Source organism: Peromyscus maniculatus, chromosome 11 (genome assembly GCF_049852395.1).
Source record: "Peromyscus maniculatus bairdii isolate BWxNUB_F1_BW_parent chromosome 11, HU_Pman_BW_mat_3.1, whole genome shotgun sequence".
Taxonomy (NCBI): Eukaryota; Metazoa; Chordata; class Mammalia; order Rodentia; family Cricetidae; genus Peromyscus; species Peromyscus maniculatus.
The window spans coordinates 86020960-86042948 of record NC_134862.1 but is presented as its reverse complement, the minus strand read 5'-3'; the positions used below and the strand labels follow the sequence as shown (position 1 = coordinate 86042948).

At 37.9% G+C, this 21989-nt stretch overlaps 1 protein-coding gene across 6 annotated transcripts in view; it reads left to right on the top strand.

The window, feature by feature from the left end:
- Positions 1 to 391: 391 nt before the first annotated feature.
- Positions 392 to 21989, top strand: part of Akt3 (AKT serine/threonine kinase 3) — a 277083-nt gene continuing 255485 nt past the window's right edge. For 2 of the 6 annotated variants that reach the window (XR_013043548.1, XR_013043547.1), the window contains exons 1-2: positions 396 to 568; positions 10129 to 10331. Coding sequence is in view for 3 of the 6 variants with exons in the window: in XM_076548297.1 (XP_076404412.1) it covers positions 10286 to 10331 (46 nt within the window). In the remaining 3 variants the exon portion in view is untranslated. Of the gene's footprint in view, positions 569 to 1172; positions 1331 to 10128; positions 10332 to 21989 lie in introns of those variants that run through there. The other 4 variants (XM_076548297.1, XM_076548296.1, XM_076548298.1 and 1 more) reach the window with 4 other exon arrangements.

The following is a 21989-nucleotide window of genomic DNA, read 5'->3' as shown; positions in this document are numbered from 1 at the left end:
CCCCCGGAGGGAGGAAGGAGGGGGCGGGGAGGCGGCTGCCGGGTCCGCGAGGCGAGGCCAGGGGAGGCCGCAGTCCGGGGTCCCCCGGCCCTGCACGCTCGGCCCGGAGCCTCCGCCCCGCCGCCGGGCAGCACAGCCCGGCCCCCCGCCCGCCCGCTAGCGCCGGGCTTTTACTGGTGATGAATTGAATTTGTAGCCGATATCCGATTCCCAAGTAGAGTCTCCGCCTCCTCCTCCTCCCCGCGCCGCCGCCGCCGCCGCCCGCCCTCCTCCTCCTCCTCCCTCCTCCCGCTGCCGCCGCCGCCCGCTCCAGCGCCGCCGCCCGCCCGCCCGCCCGCCTGCCTGCCCGGCCGGCTCCCTCCCTCCCTCCCCTGCAGCCTTCGTCTCCCCTCCCGCCGGCTGCACCGGGCTCCAGGGGGCCAGAGGCTCAGCGGGGTGGGGGGGAGGACAGGAGGGGAGGAGGAGGGAGGGGGACCCCCGAGTCGCCCCCTCTCCTCCCCCCGTCCCCCCCGCTCCATCCTCCGCCACCGCCCGAGCAGCTGCGGGGCTGCCGCCACCGCCTTTGCAGGTAACAGCCGCCGCCCCCAGCTCTCGTCTCTCTCCCCCCCCTCCCAACCCCCTCCACCCCTACTTCCCCGCCTCGCCGAACTCCCCGAGGGGCCCCGCGGCTCCCTCCCTGCCTCCCTCGGGAGGGGGCGGCGGCGGCGGCGGCGACGCGGGTGGGTGAGGTGGGGGCGTCTGGGTGTCACCGCGGCCGCCGCCGCCGCCGCCGGGGGCGTGGGCGGGGGGGACCGGGTTCCCCCTCCCTCCGGAGGCTTCGGGGCTACGGGTGTGGAGGTGGAGGCCGGGGGATGCCCCTCGCGCGCGCGCGCGCGGGTGACACCGACACCCCCTGGCTTTTGGGGGGCGGGGGAACGGCGGCAGTGCGCGGGCGGCCGGGGAGGGGGTGTTCCCGGCCTAGCGGTACCGTGTGCTGCGTGTCTGGGTTGCCCGGCCGCCGCCGGCGCCTTTGGGGCTCTGCTTAGCTCCAAGCCCGGTCCCTTCACCCTCACTCGTCTGGCCGCTCGGCATGGGGAGGGGGCGGCGGGCCGGGGCGGGGGGCGGCGGCGGCGCGGCGAGGTTATGTAACGCGAGCCGCCGGTGGCGAGTCGGTGTTTGGGTTGGGGGGGGGAGGGGCCGTCTGCGCATGTGGCGGGAGTGCGGGCGAGGATGCACCGGCGTCCCCCGGGTCTCCTTCCTTCGCCAGCTCCCCACCCCACCCCACCCCACCGCACCCCGCCGGCGCCCGGGAGAGGACGGTGCTGATGGGGTGCGGGTGTGCGTGTGCGAGGTGGGTAACGTGCAAGTCTGTGTTTTTAATAGTAGTGGGGTTTTGATCCGCTAGGGAGTTGTGTGCTAAGAATAGAAATGTGCGGAAGATGCTGGGTTTGGCTGATCCACTGATGCTGTCGCTGCTGCTGGCGGCGGCGGCGGCGGCGGCTCAGGCTGCAAGTAAACAAACCAGCTTCTTCCTTGTCCACCTCCTCCGCCTCCTGCGCATCGGTCTGCATCAGCCATGATGCTGGTGAGGCCCTTTGGAAGCCCCAAGTTGAAGCTTAAGCTGGTGGCAATGATAGTCCTGATGCCGAGGCGGGGTCGCCCCTTGTATGGGGTTTCCTGGGAATTTACACTTAGGTTAGAGATAACTGAATCTCTTTAGGGCCAGGTTTTTACACTTAGGTTAGAGATAATTGAATCTCTTTAGGGCCAGGTTTTTACAGCAGTGGTGTTTACTATTATCTTTAGAAAGCAGGAAAAAAAAAATGCTTACCCATAAGTTAATGCTTGGATTCTCTCATGTCTCCATCAAAATAATGTTATGAAAATAAAACTCATTTTACCAGTGTGATGTATTTTGATTAAAAGCATTGATGGATTGTAACTTGATAAAGTTTGCAGATAGAAATTCAACAATAAAACCTGTGTATGTGTATCGATTAATTTCTGTCATTAATGGAATCATCACACTTTCAGTGTGTCCTGAAAGAGATATAGAACAAGGACTTCATATGTAATACATTGACAGTTGTCTCAAATCATCAGTTTAGACATGTGGTCCGTATTTGGTAAAGTCCAGTCATATTTTTTAGTAGACCTATAAATTTCTAGAAAGCCACTGCAGTTTGTTTATGGTAGGAACTCATGATATTTTACGTTATATATTCACTTAGGAAAACGTTGAAAAAGCCAAAGGTGCAAGAGTCCAATAAAGATGGCTTAAGGCATGAATATTCCAGAAGATGGTTGTCTAAAACAGTTTTTAAAAGTATCTTCATGAATTACTACTTTTCCAGAATGTATGACCAGAAACATTCAAACTGCGTTCAAGATGCAGTTCAAGACTTTTGTTAATATGAAATCTGGTTATGTTTAATGATAACGTTTTTTAAAAACAGAGATGACCTCAGTATCTGTAACGAGGTTCTAATTTCAAAGTGGGGGAGGGCATATGTTACTTGAATGTGACAACTTTGGATGAATGTAGGTGTAGAGTTTTGTTTGTGTTTGTTCTGTATATTTGCAGTAGCATGTTTTCTTACAGTTTTTATAAGTTATTACTACAAAAATGATGAAATTGTTAGCCATATTCATCTTGTCACCTACAGTTAGGCTTTCTGTAATGATGAGTGGATAATTTTCAATTGATTTATTTTTAAACTTGACATTGTTAGTTTTGCATTGTATATACATGAATACTTGGAAAATTCTTCTTTGGACTTTTTATATTTGTAATTGTATTTATTATGATTTTGGAATAGAGGAGTCTCCCTATGTAGCTTAGGCTGCCATGAAACTCTGTAGCCTAGGCTGGCCCGCTAGGGATCCTCCTGCCCCAGCCTCCTGAGTGTTGGGATTACAGGTGTGTGCCAACAGTACAGGCGTGTTTATGTCATTTTTCAACTAAAATATTTTAAATAAGGTTCAATTCACTGGACAAATATTAAGGATGAAGAATGTGCTTTGGAGGGATAGGGTTTTAGCACTTCATTCAGAAGATCACTGTCATTAAAGTTTGTGTTGTAGAATCACTGTACAACTAAAGTCATTTGGTAAACTTGAGGAACAAATGTCAGCATGGATTTCAGTGTAGGAGTTTAGGAGTGTTAAACTCCAGGTTTTGATTTTAACGTGGAAATTTCTGAATGTTTAAGCGTCTTTCTAAAGAGGAACTTGTCTCATAAATTGTTGAAGAAGTTTAGCTTTTATTTAAACTTTGCTTATTTTCATGAAGAGATAACTAGTTACACTTTATAATATTTTTAAGTTTAAAAAATTTGTTCCTGGGATGAAAAGGTGATTCCTGTTAATGAATGGGATCTGAATCATGATTTAGTAAGATTTTGGGTTTATAGTGATTATGTTTTATGGCATTAAAAAGAAGACCAATTTGGGATCATTTTAAATTTGTACAATTAAATGCAAGACCAAAAAGTCATTTTATTTGGCTTATTTTGTAATTTGTGTTTTCAAGTTACTTTGAATTAATAATGAAAATATTTTTAATGGGAGGTTTGTGTTAGAATCTTTGAGTAATTTAAAAGTTGCTGCTGAGCTCTGTATTTCAGCAGCACCTGTATTTGTAATTTTGGTTTAATGCAGCATGTTCTTTTGCAAAGCTAGGCTAATATTAACAGATGTGTCATTATGGTTTTTAACATCTGATAGGGTTAGATTCAGTTTCCAGTTAATTCCAGCTACTAACCCTTGAGCACTTTCATGTGCCAGATACTGCTCTATGTGCTCTACCTATTGTCTAATCTTCAGAACAATCTTGATGCACTTTTGAAAGTGAACTTCACAAGAGAAAACACTCCATACAGTATAAAAATCATACAGTATACAATCATTTCACTTAACTTTTCCTATTCTGAAACACTTTGTAGCCATTTTTAGAGTCCACAGTGACCTTGTTAAATAGTATATAATAATCTATACCATAGTAAGTTCCACAGAATCAAGTTCATAATAGTTTCAAAAGCTGTATTGATTAAGCTGCTAACATTTCTTTCATTTTAATTGTTTCAAATGCCAAAATAAATACCTCAACTGTTTACATATTGTAGTGTCTTTCATCAAATTACAGGTACATTTACTTCTTCTGCAAGGAAATCTTCAAATAGTAGTGGTTGAATACATTAATATGCTTTTTGACTTATAAATGTGTTTTTAGTTCTTAAAAAACTATTTAAATATATTTATTTAAAGATTGCTTTCTTAAGGTACTTGAAGGGAAAGTAAAAAGGTTTACTAGATGAAAACAAAAGATGTTCAGATGAGAATTTCTCTCTTCTGTATTAAGAAAGCCCCTGACTATATCTGGATGTTGGGGGATTCGGAAAGGAAGGTAGAATTTAGCCAATAATGGAGGTTAGCCCAGATTTGGTTTGAGTTGAATGGCTGCTTGATGTTTTGTATTAACTGTATATTCAATTTTGATAATAGCTGTATGTAATCATGATTGTCATCTGCAACACCATTTCTGTATGAAGTCAATTGAGAATTTCAATGTGATGAATCTTAAATATTAGCTCTGAAAGAGCTGTGAATCATCTAATGCTACATTTTCTTTGCAGCTAAGGAAATTGAGGCACAGAGGATTAAAGGGACATTATCAGCACCAGTCTGAATGAGGCAGAGTTGATTCAAGTTTTTTGGTTTGTCTGGTGCTCTTTCAAAAGGCAGCTTGGAGATGAACTTTGTCAGGGATTCTAATCCTGGGGTATGTGTGGAGGAGAAATCTGCTGGTAATGTTTAGTGGACTATAGATAGGTCTTGTGTGTGTGTATTAAGCATTTTCATTTTACAGTTTGAGAGGTGCCTGGGGCAGATTTTAGAATTTTATGTGTATATTGAATTCAATGGACAGCTGAGCCAGTGTTCTTAAGTAGCAGTCCTCAGCCTATTGTCATAGGTGCCTTCATACACAGATAAGCAACATTTTCTGTTAGAAGTAGCTTGTTTATTGGTTTATGTGAAGCAGAGGATAAGCATATCCCCAGTGTTTTCAATCAGAATGTTAGGTATATCACTGAGCACAAGCTTTTTAATAATGGACATGTTGGTGGAGCTTGTACATTGATGCCCTAAGTAGAGGGAAAGGGGAAAATGCTTTCTGTTTTTGTAGATATATTTTTAAGTTTATAAAGTTGATTTTTAAGAATTAGCAGTTTGAAAGATCTTGATAGTTTGTCTAAAAGTTCCAGGTTTTGGGAAAAAAAATTCCACAGTGTTATTAATGTATTCTAAAGAGAAGAATTGTTAACAGGGTATCAACTTCAAGTAGGAGCAGATTACCTTGGAATTATTTTAAATACAAGACAAATTGGCTTGAATTTCATTTCCACTTTGGTGTGTTTACTTTCCTGCATATCCTTTTGAAAGTTTGATACAGCCTTGTGTATTTGTCCTGGTATATAAATCATTTTTTTTGTGGGGGTGGGGGGCGGGGGGCAGGGAGGATATGTTATACCACCTTTCACAACTCCCTTTTACTATTTTTGAGCCATGGACTCACCAAGTGGCTCAGACTAATCTGACTAGGCTAGCCTCAAACTTGTGATCCCCCTGCCTCAGCCTTCAGAGTAGCTGGGATTGTAGTCATGTGCTACCATTCCTGGCTTAGCATTTCTTATCATATAGTTATTGCAATCTGAAACTACTATGGAATCTAAAGTAGTTCCTCTTGCTCATCATTTATGTTTTAAAATATTAATTGTGTTTGAATTAGTTTTCTTTATTAATTCAGTTTGGTTATCATAAATAAAGTCTATAAAATGATAGCATAGAGTTTTATAGCCGAAGCTCAGCTATAGTTTAAAGAAAATTATTTTGGATTTTAATTTAGAAATAAGCCTATAGGAAGCCAGATTTGATGGATCATGTCTGTTATCCTAGCACTTGGGGGTTTGAGGCAGGTTCAAGGACATTTCAGGATACATAGTTGCAGGATAGTCTGGCCTACAGGTCTCAGAGATCCCCCTTTCCCCACAAAAAAGAGGTAGTTAACATACAGGAAATTATTAACATATGAACTTTGCACTTGTGTGAAAGAAAATTTCTCAGTGCTTTTCATCCTGAGTTTAGTTCTATGTTACTTCATTTGTGATAGTTCTCTTGATACTTTTAGTTTTACTTTATTTTTTTCTTGGGTTTACTTTAAAACATTTTGATAATTACATTTGAGACTACATATTTTGTGATTTCATATAATGCAGATGAAACTAATGGAAGATCTTAATTGCAGGTGATTACTTTTATTGATTGTACCTATGTGTGGTAACTATGGGGAATGCTGTCATTACTTTTAGCCACAGTTTTCTTAGTTTCACAATTAAGAGTCAAATAAGGTGATATAAATGACAGATGTTGGATAACAAGTTTATAATAGACTTGGGAAAGACTTAAGATACTTTTTAAGTTCTTGTCATGGAGTAGACAGAAGATATATATGTATATATATACATATATATAAAACTTATTGACTGAGTAAGTATAGGTATAGTTCATGATTTTTGAGTGAATGACATTCTAAAACATGTTTGATATTATTGCTTTAAGTTGCATGACTGGTTACTGAAGTCTTTAGAAAATTCTTTAAAGCATTAGTAAGAAAATACTCACTTCTCTCCTTTTTCTTCCCATAATGAATAATTTTGAGTAGCATTGAGAGTTTTTTAATTTGGAGTTGAAAATTGATGATTTCAACCAAAAGTGATTTAAAATGTCAAGAGAAAAATAGGATAGTTTTAATGTAGTCTAGTCCTTGTACTTTATGGAAGGCCATAGGAAACATGATTTAACATATAGGAATTTTAATTATGTATATATAAATAATTCCATAATGTTTAAACTTAGTTTTGTTATAAAAAATGACACTATGCCATTTTTGCTATTGACTTATTAAGCTTGTTTGCATAGCTTATTTTTTATTATCTAAAGCTGTTACATCTTTGTTCATTCATCCACTTATTCACTAATTCTGTATTTGTTGAATAAGTGCCAGGCACAGTCAAATTACTTTAATAATTTATATTGTGATTCAATGGAATTAAAGATGGGAAATGTTTTGTACATTACAAAATGATATTCAAATGAAGTTATTATCATATTCTTTAATAGTGAATCATGAATGAAAATATCTTTACTATTGAATCCACTATGAATTTTGTGTGTAACTTTTAATAAGAATGATAAAAATTAGATTGCCTAGCACTAAAATATTGAATTCAACAGACTTAAAAATAAACCAGATTTTATGTTAACTCACTGGAGAGAACATATTTCTACAGAAGTGACTGTGGAAGGAGGGTGAAGTTTGCTTTACATTGGAACAGGTGACAGAACTTTGTGCTCATCTAATTGATTAGTACTTAGGTCAATGTGGGAGACTGAATGGGAGACTGTAGATGACTGGAACAGGAGCATTGTCACTTAGTAAATCAAACCAGAGAAGATGCTTAGTGCTTAGGAGCCAATAAAGTTGCGTTTACACATAAAAGACAGCGTTTCCTGCTAATCTAATGATTACATTTTAAAAATTATGTTTAAAGATGGTAACATCAAGAACAGGTTTTAAAGCTGAAAGTTGTGGTTATGGGTAAAATTTGGTAACTGTTTAAAATATAATGGGATAAGACCACCTCTAATAGTTAGGTTCAGTGGCCCTAATAAAGTTTGTGAATCTCGTTTTAATTTAATGTACACTTGAAAAGTTAAGTCTTAATATGTATGCATTGATTATTCTCTCTTTCTCTCTCTCTCAATCCAAGAAACTAGTTTTCATAAACAGGTCTGTTATGAAATAAGATTAATTGATTTGGGTTGATCTGCTTCAATTTCAGGAAGACTTCTATCCTCTCAGAGTTCTTTGTAAGGGTTATTCTAGCACAATTTACTTTAATTGGAAATATCTCTTGGATATATTCTTTTTGATATTGCCCTAATATTTATTCTAGTTTTACTCCCAAGAATGATGTACATCTTCGTTTGTTCAGATTATATAGTTTTATAGTGAGAGAAGCAGAATCTTACTAGAGATGGAGCCTTTTTGTTTAAGTAGTACCGAGAAGAGCTCAGTATAGCTATGATGGTGACATCATTTTGCATTAGTCTTTTCTAATATTTAACTTAAAATTCTTTATGCAGTATACACAGATAACCCTTTGATTTATGGAGCTGTATAATAATGTTGGGTTCTTCAGGATATGATGCCAATCAATCAAAATAAAATGTTTGAATGCTGTAATTTAGGGCTTTTTTTTTTTTTTCTGTTTGTCCTGTTTTTAATGTGAAGTGGGTATTATTTTAAATAATGTGACTTTCCCCTGGCAGTATTTAGTGTGAGATTGTTGGTGGTAAATTATATCTTATTTTAGAATATTTAATGTTAGTAGAGATGTTTCAGGAGGACAAAATTATAAAATTTCCCCAAAGTTCCTTGAATAAAGGATTGATTTTCTCAAATTTCTTTTAGTTTTTAATGTTTTTTTCAAGCAATCATAATTTTGGGAAAAAGACCCAGATTACAGCATCCCTCTTTATTCTGCAGCAACAGGTCCCCATGATTATGGTTTTGAGTAGTCCTGTCCCTTCCTGTATGTATTATATACGACATATTTGTACAGCCCATGACAGGGTGGTCTCCTGGTTGAGCCAGTGTACCCTTTCTGAGATTGTTCAGAGGATGTTTAGTTTTGATCACTGATTGATACATGGTTAGGCTTTGCATATAATTTGTGTTGGAGGAAGATTTGTAATCAAGTTCAGTACTAACTGGGAATCCAACCTTGAATTTAATGCTGTGCACTATTTATGAAAACCAACTTCATAGAATAGCACAATTACTCTACGTACTTTTTTTTTTTTTTTTTTCTGGTTACCTGAAGTTCATGCTGTTTGTCCTAGGCCACTTAACACCAGCATATCTGGTCCATATTTTTGCAAATGTAGAAGCCCTTTCACAAAGTTTTGTGGAAGCATTTCCCTTCTAGATTGGGAGGGACAATAATAAAGAGTTCATTAAGCTTATTGCTATCTGTGCAAGGAAGCCTTTTTACTCTAAATCTTCATATAAAGACCCAGGATACATTTCTAGTGTTTGCCTTAGAAAACACTGTATTTCTTCTGAGCAACTATACATACATACATACATATATATATATACATACATATATATACACACACACACACACACACACACACACACACACACACACACACACATATAACAGATACTGTTAATACAGAAACCTGTCATGTTTTCAAATTTACAAGTTTCCTAAAATATTTCATTCCAAAAATTTGGCTCACCTTTCACATGTAGAGTTTTGAAATGAGGAGAGCATACTTCAAATTCAGGCACTCTGAATTCAGATTTTAGCTCTACAGTTTACTACCTTGAAATCTAGCAAGTTACCTATTCTCTGAGAGCCCCAGTTTCTCTGTTCTGTGAAATGAAGTTAATGGTGCCCTAAGAGAGTTGTGAAGATTGTCAGGCTTTATGGTAGATGAACAGTTCTTGGCATGTCTTTTCTACTTCATATTCCCTTTGTTTCACTTTCTTTATCTACCAGAAAAACTTACTTAATGTTTTGTACTTAATGTAATCTACCTAAAATATGTTCTAGAATAAAGCAGATTATATAAATGTTGCTTTCTTGGCACATTGTATTTTACATAAAGTGCAGCAATTAAAAATACTTAAAGATGCTTTGACATAGCTGTTTCTGAAATCAGAGGGATTCGAGCCACTTAACTTTCATTCTTTCTCCCCATCATCTCAGGTATACATTACAAAACACACTTTCTGTGCATTTGTGTAGGTCTGACAGTTTTGTTAGGACATTTCATTTCAGTCTCTTAAGTTCAATGTTTCACTATCACTTCACATTTGTCACAAGACCAGAGCAGTGTACTCATTATGGAACTATTTAATAAATAAGCCCCTCCCCCACCCCCATGTTTGAAGAGCTAGACTCTATGTGAAGTCAGGCCAATTGAAGGCATTTACAAAGACTTAGTTGTTTGTTATTGCTATGTGAGTTCAAGAATGGAAAAAAAAGAAATTCTTTCTTCAATACTTCCTTCCAGGCTGAGTCATCACTAAAGAGTGGGAAGGGCGGCAGCAGCAGCAGCAGCAGCAGCAGCAGCAGCAGCAGCAGCAGCAGCAGCAGCAAAGAATCCAAATACTAAAACTGATCCTGCAAAGCATCATTTCTCCAAGTTGGGGGCTCAGAGGGGAGCCATCATGAGCGATGTTACCATTGTGAAGGAAGGTTGGGTTCAGAAGAGGGGTAAGTGAAGTGGTCAGCAAAACTGCAAAGAGTGCGGTTGGTGACAGTGCTGGACAGTGAGTGGTGTGCTGAGAGTTACCTTTCCCTGGTGCTGCTAAAGGAAACCCTGAGGAAATAGTGCTCAACGTGGAGGTTAGGAATTTGCTTATTAGGGATTCCCTTCTAATTCTTGATTTGTATAATTTTAATTACAATAGATTTTGTACGCATGCATGTTAGTACTGTAGTTTTCTGTGGTGTCTTCAGATTCTACAGACTTCACAGAATTATTTAACATATAGAAAAGGACTCTTGTGTCTATTATATAATGTATAAATACTTAGGTAAAAGTACTGTATTGATCAATTTGTATGGTAGCAGAAAGGCTTAATGTATAAGGGGGAAGGCTTAGTCCATACACTGTTGGTCTAAACAGGCCCATAAATTAGGTAAGTTAAAGCTCTGATGTAAAAGTTCAAATGTGGACAATGATTTTCTTGGTGTGTTTAATTTGATAGTTCTTGTTTACATTATCTACCTTTACTGTGTATTTCATATCCATTCTTTAGATAAGTGCATTATTTTTATTAGTAAATAACTCCTGTAAAACTTAGTTTATAATCTTAGTGATCACCATTTTATATCGTCTGTATGTTCATTAGAGATCTAGACTTTAGTCTCGTTGCCCAGCCACTACATCTTTCTACCTGCATGACCAGTTGAATTGGATGAGGGATGCTTTTGAGTTCTATATTTTTATTTGCTAACTGAAAGTTACCTCTTAAATGCCAATTTTCATATTCTTTTGGAGATCTTTGGTTAATACCTATGATAAAAAGCCATTGCATTGTGGGATTTTTAAATAGTCCTCATTAACTTGTATAATATTTTAATGAGTTGTGCCTAATGTTTATGGTGATGTAACAAACACTACAGTCCTGATATAGAACATGTCACTCTAAAAGTTTCTTTCTGCTTCTTTTTGGTTCAGTGCTTCTCTTTCAACCTTGGCAACCACTGAATGTGCTGTCTGCTATTATAATTATGCTTTTCTGAGATTTCAGTTCAATAGACTCATGAAATCCATTGTCTTTTGTGTCTGATTTCTTTCCTGTACATACATCAGTGCTTTATCCATGTGGTATATGTGAGAAGTAGAATTCTGAGGTCTGGAAATACAGTTCTTCATTTATTTGTTTATTTTCAATTTTCTTTTTGAAACAGAATCTCACTTTATACCCAAGGCCATATGTAGCTCAGATAGTCACCTAACTTGATGACCTTCCTGCCTAGGCATCTTGAGTACTGGGATTACAGGCATGTTTTACTACTTCTGGCTTTGTCCTTTTAACTTGTTAGAAATTGGGGCCATCTCTGAATAAAGTTTTTATGAACATTGAGTACATGCCTTCTTATAATGTGTTTCCATTTGGGTAATAACCTAGGATAAGATTTTGGGCTATATGGTAAGTGCCTGTTTTAAATTTATAATAAACTGTCAATTTGTTTTCCAAACAAACACTCACTCTCTCTCTCTCTCTCTCTCTCTCTCTCTCTCTCTCTCTCTCTCTCTCTCTCTCTCTCTCTCTCTCTGTTTGGGGGAGGAAGAGAGACGATGGCAAGTCACTTTTCAATTTTTATTTATTCCTAAAATCTGCTTTTGTAAGACTGTTTTGAAACTCAAATGAGATAATGACTATGGATATCTTTATATTCTGTTTGTCTAAAGCTTAAGCCCTTGAGTCTGTTTAATTAACCACATCTTTTCTGAAATACCATGATGGAAGGTTGGTATTTAGTCCATAGAATATATAATAGAAAATAAAGAAAATGATATGTAAGAAATTCTGTTGTTCCTGTACTGGTCAGAGAAGCACACACAGTCTCTGTGTCTGTGTGTCTGTCTATATCTATGTTCATGTTTATTGAGAACTTGTAGCCATCTGAACATAATGTGAGTAGTACTCAAAGGTATAAAATGAAATGTAAAAATTTTTCTATGCTTTACCTCTTCAGCTAGTTCCTCTCTTTAGAGAAAATCATTGTAGACTTTATGTTTAATTCTTCTCTCTGTTGATCACTTAACTGATTGTACATACAGTATATAATACTTTATTTTTAGATAGCTGTTATTACATAATCTGGTGTCTCTGTTATAAAAATGAAAAAATTAACTTTGAAGACATAGTCATCTTTTCCTTTTTTTATTTTTTGTCTTTATGACTAAAACTTAGATGTTGGACCATCACCTTTGAGAACATTGTCTCTAAATTTACTTTTGTAAACTGTGTCTTGAATTCCTAACATTGCCTTCATAAATTGTGCTAGCTATAATATTTATTATATATTGTCAAGGTTTATAGTAGTTAAACTTGTTGATTATGAAGAACAATGAACAGCATTTTGATTATTTAATGCTAGTGATATGATAGTATTCTAAAGATAAGAGGGATTTTTTTGTACCTCCTCAATTCTCAATATCATGTCTGTCTGTAGTTTGCAATCATGATTATTTTTCTTGAATTTTTCTTTTTTCTTTCCTTTTATGACTTTTGAGACAAGATCTGACTATATATCTCAGGCTGACTTTCAACTTGTATTCCTCCTGCCTTAGTCTCCCAAGTTTGGAATTGTAGGTATTGGCCACAATGCCTGGCTTTTCCTTGAACATTCTTATGGCCATGTTTCCCCCCTGCTGATCGAAGAACATATGCTTTAATTATTGATTAGGTTTTTAATCATAATATTTGAAGTACTAATGTACTGTTTTCTGGATTTGATGCTAACTAACACCATGTAATTCTCTATCAAGTTCCATGCTTTCTTGGATCCCATGTTATTATTTTGTTTTGGACTCATTTTACAGTTTCCTAGAATGTCTCCTATGCTGATACTTGCTTTCAGGAGGAATGTGTATGGGTGCTTGTCAGTGTAATATTAACACTCTCTTTTTGACTTTCATGTCTGGTACATTCCTTGGCTGGGCATATCATTCACGTTTAAATTGCTTTCATTCAGAAATTTGAAAGTTGCATTCCTTTGCTTTTAGTAACCAGTTTTATTGAGGAGAGGTGTGATGCTCATGAGTTATTTCTTTGTAGGAAACCCATTTTTGTTCTCTGGAATCTGTTGATGCTTCTGTGTCTTTGGAATTATGAAATTAAAGGAGGGTGAATTACAGTCTCATTTTTGCTTATTATATTAAAAGGTTTAGTGGACAATTTGAATATGAAAGTTTAGATCTGTCTTCCTTTCTCTAGTTTTTTTAATGTCTTTTTTTTCCTTCTTGTATATTCCCTTATTTCCTAGAGCTTCTAAATAAATTTGATAAGTAAAAAAGTTCTTTTGTTTTCCACATCTTTCTAAGAAAGAGGAGAGAAACTTTTTCTTGGACATTGCATTGACTTTTTCTTCCAGTCTGTTACTGAATAGTTTCAGGTGTTACTTTATATTTCTAGAAATTCTTTGTAGTTCATAGTTACTTTATAATTATTCAGAACATGAAGTTTTATTTTGAGTTTTCCTCTTCTTTCAGTTAAGTATTGGTTTGTTGACTATGGTTCTTTCATGGTGGTGGTTTCTTCAGGTGTCTTGTGATACTCTTTGTACAGTTATGAGAGAAGATTGTTACTGGTAATGCTCTCTCACGCTCTCTCTCTTACCATTTTCTCTGTGTGTTTGACAAATACATTTGCTGAGTTAGAATTTGTGATGATAATTAACTCTACTCTTGACAGCATTAGTTGAAACACTAGAGTAAATAAATTCTGGCATCCCCCCTCCCCCCACTATTTGTTCTTTTAGACAATTTTAGTACCGTTTGAATAAAAATTTTATGTTCAGTCAAACATATTTCACAATATAGACTGTTGCTTATCTTTCATTTGGCTCCAAGAATTTCTCTTTCCCAAAGCATTGTGATTTATCCTGGACAGATAGTTATAACCTGAACTTTGGTGTATTTGTTTGGAAATATCTGTCTCCTCTACCTCACAATGTGGTTTAATCATTATTAGGTGTAAGTGTAGAGGAATATATTAAAATTACTTGCTATAGTGATTAAAATATAAAAAGTTGCAATGAAGTTAAATTCATTGCTGAGAGTGTTGCTTGTTGGTTGTTGGGAAGCACTGGAAACAACCCATAATACAGTTCTTAGTGTGAATATTAGTTTAATTTTTCTATATATTTGAATATACATATATGTATATATATGTGTGTGTGTATATATATATATATATATATATATATATGTATATATATATATGGTAAAAAAAAAAAAAAGCTAGCCAGAAACAAGAGCCTAAGCTAGGCCGAGTATTCAAAACGAATAAGTCTCTGTGTCATGATTTCGAGGTGGCTGGTGGCTCAAAAGAAAAAGCCTGCTACAAAGCACAGCCCCTGTTGTCCTCTCCGTCTCCTGTCTCCAAATGTGATGGGAATTTACATGTAGGGTAAATTCTTAATCTTGTTTGTTAGAGATTTATTAATAATGAAACTATATTCTTGGGGACTTTTCTGTACCAGTTGAAGATGATGATTCAGATGACACACAAAGATAGCATTACTAGTGTAGAATTGACAGTTATTACATAGCATGGGTTAAGTTAATATCTGTACTTTCCTCTATGGTGGACCTAAGGAGCACTTTATATCCTGGCTTTGTATTAGCATAGTAACCACCTGTATGTGTAGCAAATTCTTACTGTATTGTTTAAAAAACTAATCTATTCCAAACCTTTTAAAGTAGTTGGTGAGTTTTACTTTTGGGTTTTCTGAGTTTATTATAGCTACTGGTAATATTTGCTATGTAGAAATTTAATACATTAGTACAATAAGAAATTCAACAATTTAAAAAGGTTTACATAATAAAATGAAATAAGCTGCAGTAATAACAGTGTTTTGTAATTTCTAATTTTTTTTTCATTTTACATACCAACCACAGTTCCCCCTCCCTCCCCTCCTCCCACTCCTCCCACCCCACCCCACCCTCCATCTACTCCTCAGAGGGTAAGGCCTTCCATGGGGAGTCAGTGAAGTCTGGCACATCAAATTGAGGTAGGACCAAGCCCCTCCCCACTGCATCAAGGCTAGAGAGATGGCTCAGTGGTTCTTCCAGAGGACCCAGGTTCAATTCCCAGCACCCACATGGCAGCTCACAACTGTCTGTGACTCCAGTTTTAGGGGACCCAACGCCCATGACAAAACACATATAAAATAAAAATAAATAAATGAAATAATAGTTTCTAAAATTTTATGTTTAATAATACTGTTTCTTAAAAACCTAAATGTTTTAGGCTGCTTTTTAATTCTACGATGAAATACCTGAAATAAGCTACTTTGTAAAAAGATGAGGTTTTTTTTTTTTAGTTTACTTACTAGTTTGGAGCCTCAGGGGCATGGCACCTACATGTACTCACCTCTGTTGGAAGTTCCCTGTCAGGTGGCAGATGATAACTGTGAATGTGTAAGCCATTACATTTGGAGACAGGAGACGGAGAGGACCACAGGGGCTGTGCTTTGTAGCAGGCTTTTTCTTTTGGGTCACCAGCCACCTCGAAATCATGACACAGAGACTTATTCGTTTTGAATACTCGGCGTAGCTTAGGCTCTTGTTTCTGGCTTTTTTTTTTTTTTTTTTTTTTTTTTTGGTGTTTTTGAGACTGGGTTTCTCTGTGTTGTTTTGGTGCCTGTCCTGAATCTCACTCTGTAGATCAGGCAGGCCTTGAACTTACAGAGATCTGCCTGGCTTTGCCTCCTGAATGCTGGGATTAAAGGTGTGTGCCACAGCTGCCTGGCTCTGGCTATCTCTTTTAACTTGTTTCTCTTTATCTACCTTTTGCCTCTGGGTTTTTACTTTTCTTTCCTTCTGTATATCTTTCTTTTACTGCTGCTTGTGTTTGGCTGGGTGGCGTCTGCCTGGCTTCTGACCCCAGGTGTCTCACTCATTCTCTCCTCTCTTCTTTCGTTCTTTTCTTCTTTGCTTGAACCTAGATTTCTCCTCCTATTTATTCTTTTTGCCTGGCAGCTCCGCCTATCCCTCTCTTGCTCAGCTATTGGCTGCTCAGCTTTTTATTAGACCAATCAGGAGCCTGAGGCAGGCAAGGTGAAACAGATGCAGCAACATGTCTTTACATAATTAAACACATATCCTTACATCATTAAACAAATGCAGCATAAACGAAGGTAACACACCTTTACATAGTTAAAGTAATATTCTGCAGCATAAACAAATGTAACATATCTTTGCTTAGTTAAAATAATATTCCATAACAGTGATTATTTTATAATCATTCTCTTGCAAGAACTGAAGGGCTCTTCTGAGAATCACCCACCAAGAGCATGCCTCCAGTGACCCTAAGGACTTTTCTTCAGGTGTCAGTCACTCCCAAAGCATTTACCATGTCCCCACACTGCCACCATGGGGACCAAACCTAACATCACAAAGGATGCTTGGGTGACCTTTATCACACCCCAAGTATAACTCTAGTAATTTATGAATGTGGAAAGTCAGTTCTTTGGTAACAAATTAGGATCTTTGTAGTCTATTAATTCATAATGTAACTTTTAGGAAATTAATACAAATTTAAGAAATAACCTATTGAAAACATTTTGATTGATGAAAATGATGCCTATGTGAATTTGTTATACTTGTAGTCGTGTCATCAAATAACCACTCTTGTTATTTAACTTGTATTCATAATACCCATAAACTCCATCAATGGAATACTTGTCTTGTATTCTGTGAAATGGTTTAGTTAAAGTAGATTTGGTAATGTAAACATTTTGTCTATTAATTGTCTCATAGGAGCTAAATCCTGTTATGCAAAATAGACTGTAGCAACGTAAGGATTGTGAGCAGGTTATGTTGTGATTTATAGTGTAATAAAATTGCATAATTTATTTTGTGGAAAGCAAAACAAAAATTTTTAGGTGCAAAAGTTTGAGAGCTTTTCTTTTTTTCTTTGTATTTGTGTTCTTTGTTCATGTTTTATTTATGAAGTAACTTTAGAAATAAGTTATGAAGTGGTTATAAAGAGAAAGAAAATGACAACTTGATTTCCTGTTTACTACCTAGCAGCGAGCTTTTTCCATAGAGAGAGTAGCTGTGGTGGTGACTGTAAACCACATTACAGGTTAGAGAAGTGTGCTATGACTGTTGAAGTTATTATAAAACAATGAATTACCTTTTTCTCTTCATATTTTTTGAGACACATCTTACGTAGCCAGCACTAGCCTTGAACTTGGCACTACAGTGAAACTGGCTTTGAACTTCATTTCTCCTGCCTCCACATCTGGTGTTACCTGTGTACACTACTACCAAGTTTAAATTTATTTCCTGATGGCTTTGAGATTCAGAGAACTAATTTATTTGTAATCTGGAATTTGTTTTTCTCACATATTTTCATACACTTATTATTATTATTATTATTTTTTTTTTTTTGGTTTTTCGAGACAGGGTTTCTCTGTGTAGCTTTGTGCCTTTCCTGGAACTCACTTGGTAGCCCAGGCTGGCCTCGAACTCACAGAGATTTGCCTGCCTCTGCCTCCCGAGTGCTGGGATTAAAGGCGTGCGCCACCACCGCCCGGCTATACACTTATTTTGAAAATTGTAAGCTATGTATGACAAGATCTCTCCATGTAGCCCAGACTGGCCTTGAACTCACTGTATTTCCCAGGCTGTCTTCAAACTCCAAGCAGTTTTCTTGTCTCAGTCTGCTGAGTGCTGGAATTACAGATGTGTGCCACCATGCTCAAATATAAAGTAGGTTGAAGAGTATTTCTCCTCTACTTTTGAATGAATTTGTGTTAGATTAATTTCTTCCTTAAATGATAAAATGAAGGTAATTTGTTTGTATGAAAATTTTGATAATCTAATTTCTTTAACAGATACAGAATTACTAATACTTTTTATTTTATCTTGTGTACATTCATTAAATTGTATTTTTAAGGATTATTTATTTCATCTAAGGTATTCATATGAAGTGTTGAACATAAAGTTTTTTTTTTTTTTTAAAGTTTTCTTTTTAACAGTCCTTTATTCTTTTAATGTCTGCAGGTTGAGTAATAATTTACCTTCTTTAAAATCCTCCAATATTGGGAAATTATACTCTTTTAAAAATTATCTTATTAGGAGTTTATTAGTCTTTCAAAGAGGCAAGCCAGTGTTTAAATTTTTTGCAATTGTATATTCACCTGTTTTTCTCTAATTCTGTTTTTTGAAGATTCTTGATTTTTGTGACTGTATGAATAAATATTCTTTATGTATTGATTCCTTTATATGTGTGTCTGTTTTCAGTGCTTGTCTTGAAATCAGTGGGAAATTTGTATCACTATAACTACTCCAGATTTTTTTATGATAATTGCTTGCATTTTTTTCAAATGACCTCTTATAATTAGCTGATTGGTATTTTGTGTATAAACTGCTTCTCTTGTAGACAGCACATATTTGAGTCTTTTAAAAAAAGAAGTCCAATTTGACAATCTCTTAATTAGGCTATTCATGTTGAATGTGATTATTGATATAATTGAGTTTTCTATTTGTGCCATTTAAACTTTATTCATTTTCCCTATTTTCTTGCAGTGTAAAAATTTAGCATCTTTTATGTATTTTGTTTTATTGTCATTATTTGCTTGTTAGTTATGCTTCTTAAATTTTTAAAACATTTATAGTTGATGCTTATTAATTGGTGATGTAGTTAAATTAGTAATTGATGTAATCTTGTGTGATTCAGTTTTCTGTGGCTGTGACAAAGCACAGAAATCAGCTTAAAAGGAAGGTTGATTTTGGCTCAGGGCCTTAGGGACTTGATGTTACTTGGCCTCGTTGTCTCTGGGTGTGTGATAGCAGCACATCATGGTAGGATATGTGGTCGAGGAAGTTATTCACCTCATAGTACCAGGAAATAAAAACAGGGAAAGAGGGCTAGGGTCTCTAATTCAAAGACATGTTCTTAGTAACCTGACACACTTTACTAGCTTCTGCTTTCTGAAGATTCCTCCCTGCTACAGACTGTATTTATTTTTTTCACGCATTCTCTAGAGTAGTGGTTTTCGCTTTAAACTTCTGAATTTTTACATTTATCTATATATGTATTTATCATTCAGGAGTGTGTGTGTGTGTTTTATTTTTTATTTTTTTATACAGGGTTTTTCTGTGTAGGTCTGGCTATCCTGGAACTTACACTGTAGACCAGGCTAGCCTTGAAATTGGAGATCTGCCTGCTTCTGCCTCCCAAGTGCTGGGACTAAGGGTGTGTATCACCACTACCCAGATGGATAGTGGTTTTAAACCAAGATGCCTTTGTTCTGAGGTGACGTTTGGCGATACTTAGGATGATTTTTGTTGATACAATGTGGGCTTGAGGTTGCTATTGGCATTTGGTAGGGGAGAACAAGTACAAGACAGTCTCCCACAACAAAATTGTCAAGTTAAAAATGTCACCAATAGTGCAAGGTTCTTCTGCATTCTCTTTGTGTGTTTGCAGGCCAGAGGTCTAGGTCAAGTGTCTTCCCCTGTTGCTTTCCATCTTTTTTTTTTTTTTTTTTTTTTTTGAGACAGAGTCTGCAAAACTGGAATTCATCGATTGACTAAGACTGGCTGGCCAGCGAACTCTGGAGATCTGCCTGTCTCTACCTTAGTGCTAGAGTGCTGCCATACTGGGCTTTTATGTGGGAGCTGGGGATCTAAACTCAGGTTTTCATGCATTTTCAGCAGGCAGTTTACTGAGCTATCAATCTTCTTAGTACCTATCTTCCCAGCTTGAGACAGGATCTTATGTAGCCCAGGCTGGCCTTAGAGCTCACTGTATAGCTATATACCACAATACCTGGCATAAAATGTGCACCTTTGACAGTTTGTATAGAATTAATATTTTCTTACATGCGACATAGTAATACTGTAGTTCGTTACATTTACCCTCACCTCTGAGTACCTTGCACTATTGTTTGGTTCATTAGTTTAAAGTTACTTTTTTTCTGGCCACCATGAGATAGTATGAGCTGTTGTTGTTTTGTATTGCTATTCCTTATAATGTCATTTGTGTTTGGATGGTTTTAAATTTCTTTCTTGGATTTTTCAGCAATTTGACTATGCTGTACTAAGATGTTTTCTTTATATTTATGCTATTTGGAATTTATTGAGTTATTTAGATCAATAGTTGCATGTTTTTCATCAAACTTAAGGAATTGTTGGCCCTTATTTGTTGAGAAATTTTGTATGTTGTGTCCTCTTTGCTTGTGGAACTGCTGTGATAACTGTGTATGCCACTTAATAGTGTTTCAATAAGTCAGAAAGTTGTGTCCTCCCCCCCTTTGAAGTTCTTTAAACTGGGTTATTTCTACCAGTGTGTTAAATTCTGTCCTCTTTAGGTTGTTAAGCCACATCTTGACGTTCTTGCATTTTATTTTTCACAGATTCCATTTCTGTGCTGTTCTCTGCTGCAGTTCCGTTTATTAGGACCATATTTTTTTGTTAAGTCTGAATATTTTTCATGATGTCTGTTAGTAAACTGCAAAAGCTCTCGGTTTGGTGGCCCGGGTTTCGGCACCAATGTTAGTAAGTTGATGGCTGAAACTGTGAGGATACAGTTCAACCCTAGAGGGCGAGGTATCCCCGACACCCCAGAGCTGCTTAGGACAAGAGCTCTGTCCTAAAGGTGTCCCGCACACCTGGAGCTGTTTAGCACAGCTCTGATGGCTGAGACTGCAAAGAAACAGCCCAACCTTGGAAAGGAAGGTTTTCTGACTTCTCGGGAGAGTCAGGCCTGGAACTGCTTCAGCAAGGAAGGGTATCCTGACTCTTCAGGAAAGTTGGGGTATTCTGATTCTTCAGGAAGGTCAGGATATACCTGGTATAATGGTGTGATGGGGGATGGTTTCCCCGCAGGACACAGCAATCCTGCTCCTATCCTGGAGAACCACAATCTCTGGCTCAGTGTTACCAGCTCTTTCTCTCTCAGTCTACTATGGGACGTCCCAGCAAGGTTCTTCTGTTCACCAGTCAATGAAGGTCTTCACCTAATACTCTTTCGAGAAAGAGGTTTATTTGGGAAGGAGGAGTCCAGGAGAGTAGCTGCCTCTACCAGGGTGGAGAGAACAGCTCACAAATGACCGGGCAGGGTGGTTTATATAGGATGTCTAGGGGGCGGAGTCAACTGTGATTGGTTAGTTTATTTTCTGCCCAGGGATTGGCCAGTTTTGTGAGCAAAGGGCAGAGATGGCCCTGATTTCAGAGCCAAATTGTGTTTCTTTCACTGGCCTTCCTTGGCTTTTTGACACTACCTCTAAGACCAGGGCACATTTCTTTCATTGACTCTGATTCTAGAGGCCAAGAGTGTTATTTTGGTACTAGTCTCAGAGTCAGGCCATATTTCCTGGGTTCTGGGTTTGAGGATAAAGTGTTCATTTCTCTGGCTCGGGTCCCAAACACAGGCTGTGTTTCTTTCCCTGGTCCTGGGCTCTAGGGCCAGGATTCTACTGTCCTGCTCTGTGATTGGTTGATTTTACAAGTCAGTTGGACAGGGGCAGAGATGGCTCTGATCTGTGCTAAACTGTGTTTCTCTCACTGGCCTTACTTAGCTTTTTGACACTACCTCTAAGGCCAGGGCACATTTCATTCACTGACTCTGATTCTAGGGGCCAAGAGTGTTTCTTTGGTACTGGTTTCAGAGTCAGGGC